Source organism: Branchiostoma floridae, chromosome 17, assembly GCF_000003815.2.
Source record: "Branchiostoma floridae strain S238N-H82 chromosome 17, Bfl_VNyyK, whole genome shotgun sequence".
Classification (NCBI taxonomy): domain Eukaryota; kingdom Metazoa; phylum Chordata; class Leptocardii; order Amphioxiformes; family Branchiostomatidae; genus Branchiostoma; species Branchiostoma floridae.
In genome coordinates this window covers 18,219,057-18,222,174 of record NC_049995.1, presented here as the reverse complement: position 1 = coordinate 18,222,174, position 3,118 = coordinate 18,219,057, and the positions used below count along the sequence as shown (strand labels likewise).

General features: G+C 46.9%; 1 protein-coding gene across 1 annotated transcript in view; it reads left to right on the top strand.

Annotated features, from left to right (window-relative positions):
* The window catches only part of LOC118404444 (uncharacterized protein ZC84.1-like), a 3,647-nt gene extending 795 nt beyond the window's left edge, over nucleotides 1-2,852 (top strand). The window contains exons 5-10 of the mRNA XM_035803520.1: nucleotides 86-172; nucleotides 661-789; nucleotides 1,463-1,617; nucleotides 1,958-2,128; nucleotides 2,534-2,578; nucleotides 2,838-2,852. Coding sequence (XP_035659413.1) covers nucleotides 86-172; nucleotides 661-789; nucleotides 1,463-1,617; nucleotides 1,958-2,128; nucleotides 2,534-2,578; nucleotides 2,838-2,852 — 602 coding nt within the window. The remainder of the gene's footprint in view (nucleotides 1-85; nucleotides 173-660; nucleotides 790-1,462; nucleotides 1,618-1,957; nucleotides 2,129-2,533; nucleotides 2,579-2,837) is intronic.
* Nucleotides 2,853-3,118: the final 266 nt, after the last annotated feature.

Below are 3,118 nucleotides of genomic sequence, written 5' to 3'. Positions count from 1 at the left end.
CCATCCGGAGACCTTACTGCTAATACTACATCATGTTCCACAGAACGTATTGTCCATCCGGAGACCTTACCTGCTAACTACTTCTGCGGACGGGGCGGCCAGCGATGCCCTCCAGGCTACTACTGCGAGATCGAACCGACCGACCGCTGGGCTGTTTGCTGCCGCACAGAAGGTAAATTTTCTCCTCATAGGCCAAGAAGCAGTTACTTGAGCAGCTGGATATGATATTGAAATCTGTCAGACGTTTCAGGTTGCATCCACTTTTTTGTTGCCTCAAAAGTTACAATGGGTGATTTTCAGTACCTTTTTTTACGAGACAGTTGTTTTTTATTAGTCGACTGTTTATCTTTTTTCGTATTGATGGATGTTGATAGATTTATAATACAGTAGAAGCATCTTAATTGCACGGCCTATTTGCCAGTAAATTTGGTGCAATTATCCGGATGGTGCAATAATGAGAAGCTATCTAGGTGGGCCGCACCGGTTTGGGATCTGGGGGTTCCGTGCAGTTAACAGAAGTGTGCGTTAATCCGTTGTGCAATTAACTGACTTCTACTGTATAAAGATTGAGTTCCAAGTCGAACATGGAGAACATTACCTTTAAGTTTAGACGCAGGTGTGAAACCAGACGGTGCTCTAACCTTAAACCTTTGTGTGCAGGTCAGTGCCCTGATGTTACCGGCCAGGTGGGCATCTGTGTGGAGGCGTGTAGCAGCGACTTCGACTGTCCCAACGAGCAAATCTGCTGCTCCAATGGCTGCGGACACACCTGCCAAGACTCCGTCCTCAGTAAGTCTTGCCTTAGTCACATTTTAGAACCCACTCCCCAAGACATTGTCGTCAGTACGTCTTGTCCTAGTCACATCTTAGAGCCCACTTACCAAGACATCGTCTTCAGTACGTCTTCTCAATGTTCCCAAAATATCGTAGAACACACGTACCAACATGATGTTTTCGGTTCGTCTTTTTGAGGTTTCATGAAAAAGACATGCCAAGTTGTCAGTTTCAGGAAGTCTTCCTATAGTTGCATGCACCTCCAGAAATATTTACATTCTTCCCGGCATACACATCTTTGTCGTCTTGTCGCCCTAAGACATACCTTCTAAGATATAGGTATAGTCTTAGGTGTTTTGCAGCACAAGTTTTGTTATGGGAGCATCTTAGGATGTTCATATAGCTGGCAGTGTGAAGATGCTGCTATCTTCACAACAAGGAACATGTTTTACATCTATGCATGATTGCCTCATATACTTGTCCATTCTCCTCGTACCTGACAGTGGGTAGGTGTTGGGAAGACGAAGGTCAAGGTCAATTTTGAGCCTTCTGGTCTGTGACCTTGGTACTGCAGCAGAAATTCGTTCTTTTCTAACGTGATGTATTTTTTGGTCCCTATGCCGGTTACTCTGGAAATGCAGGGCCGTTTTTGTCTAATGTACTTGTCCATTCTTCTCTTACCTTTCAGTGCCCATGCCTGAACCGAGGAAGCTGACCTGCTCCATTGACCTGATCATCGTGATCGACCTGTCCCCGAGCCTGTCCCAGGCAGCCTTCTTCTTCATCAAACGGTTCATCATAGACCTGATCCTCTGCCTTATAGAGCTGTGCGTGGATGTGGGGGTCAGTAAGAATCTTTTCCCATAATCACAGAACCAGTAAACCGCCTCATGCGAAAATCTCAAAGCGTAAATCTTCCCCTATTTCAACATGTATTTCATCAACAAGGACAATGAATAGTTGAAAGGAACACATGTAATATAACCAGCTCAGTGTAATATAACTAGCTGCTGCCGCGCCGCGTGTCTGCAAAGCTGGTGTGTTACGCCGAAGGGTGGTCTTAGCTGCTATATATTATATTCAGATACAGAAGCTGGTGCGTTTCGCCAATGGGGCGGTTAAACCGGAAACATACTAGACAAAGATAGAGAGTGTATCATTCTTGTCCAAATCTGTACCCTAGATCGGCATCATCACGTACGACTGCGTGCCGACCTGGTACCTGCCCGTGCGCACCTATGGTCTGACGGACCCGAGGCTGATCGGCACCGCCAGCGGTCTGACGTACACCCGGAGCGGCAGCGGCTCGAGCCGGACCGGGCTGGCTCTCCGCTACATGACCGACACGTATAAGGTACAGCTTTTCTGGTTGGCATTTTGCTTGGGCCAGGCCTGTTCTATGAGTAACCGGTTCAATAGCCAAGCAGGTAGACTGTAGAGTGCTCACCTTACAGTCCGCAGGTCGTGCGTTTGATCTCCGACCAAGTCATACCAAAGACTGTAAACATATTACATGCTGCTCAGCACTTAGCATTTGGGAAAGAGTATGATTATCAAACCCAAACTATAATAAGTGGACTTTTCCCATTCTGTTGTGATTGCAGACATATCTGTGGCCGAGAGATCCACAGAAACTGGAAAAGACTCTATATCAAATGTTAAAATCGGCCGAAGATGGCAAAGAAGTGTACAGAAAATAAAGATGATAAGAACGGTGTTTTCTTCTAAAATGATTTTACGGTTTCTCGTGTTTGCCCAGGCGGATGTCCGTGACGCTTCAGCAGTGGTCATGACAAGTGGAGAGGTGAGGACCATATCCTTAGTTCCGACAATAAGGAAAAAAAAGTTCTTATTTCTGACATGGGTTTACTACAAACCTCTTCATGTTTTGACAATGGTTTATGAGAAACGTGGCGTAAGACTAACACTTTCACAGCCCGGGCAGTTTTCGGGAAACAAAAGTAGGATATAAAAGACAACAAAAACACAAAACGGATAAAGACATTTCAAAAGTAGGGCTTGCCCATATTTATGGGCAAAAACTGATTTTTCGTTTCCATAAGCACCTAGAGAAGTAAATATGACGAAGGCCTTAGAAAGAGTTATTCCTGACTTATCTATTACTTATCCACACACGTACCTGTGTCACCAGTCGGACGATGACGTCACGGCCGAAGCTGCCGCTGCCCGGGCCGCGGGAATCGGCCTGTACGGTGTGGCTGCCGGACACCCGCTCCTGCTGAACGCCGCGGCGCTGGTGAACATCGCCGGCGGCCGGGACCGGGTCTTCGGCGGGCAGGCCCCCTGCGATCTCGCCGAGCGCATCCTAGCTGATCTTTGTGGT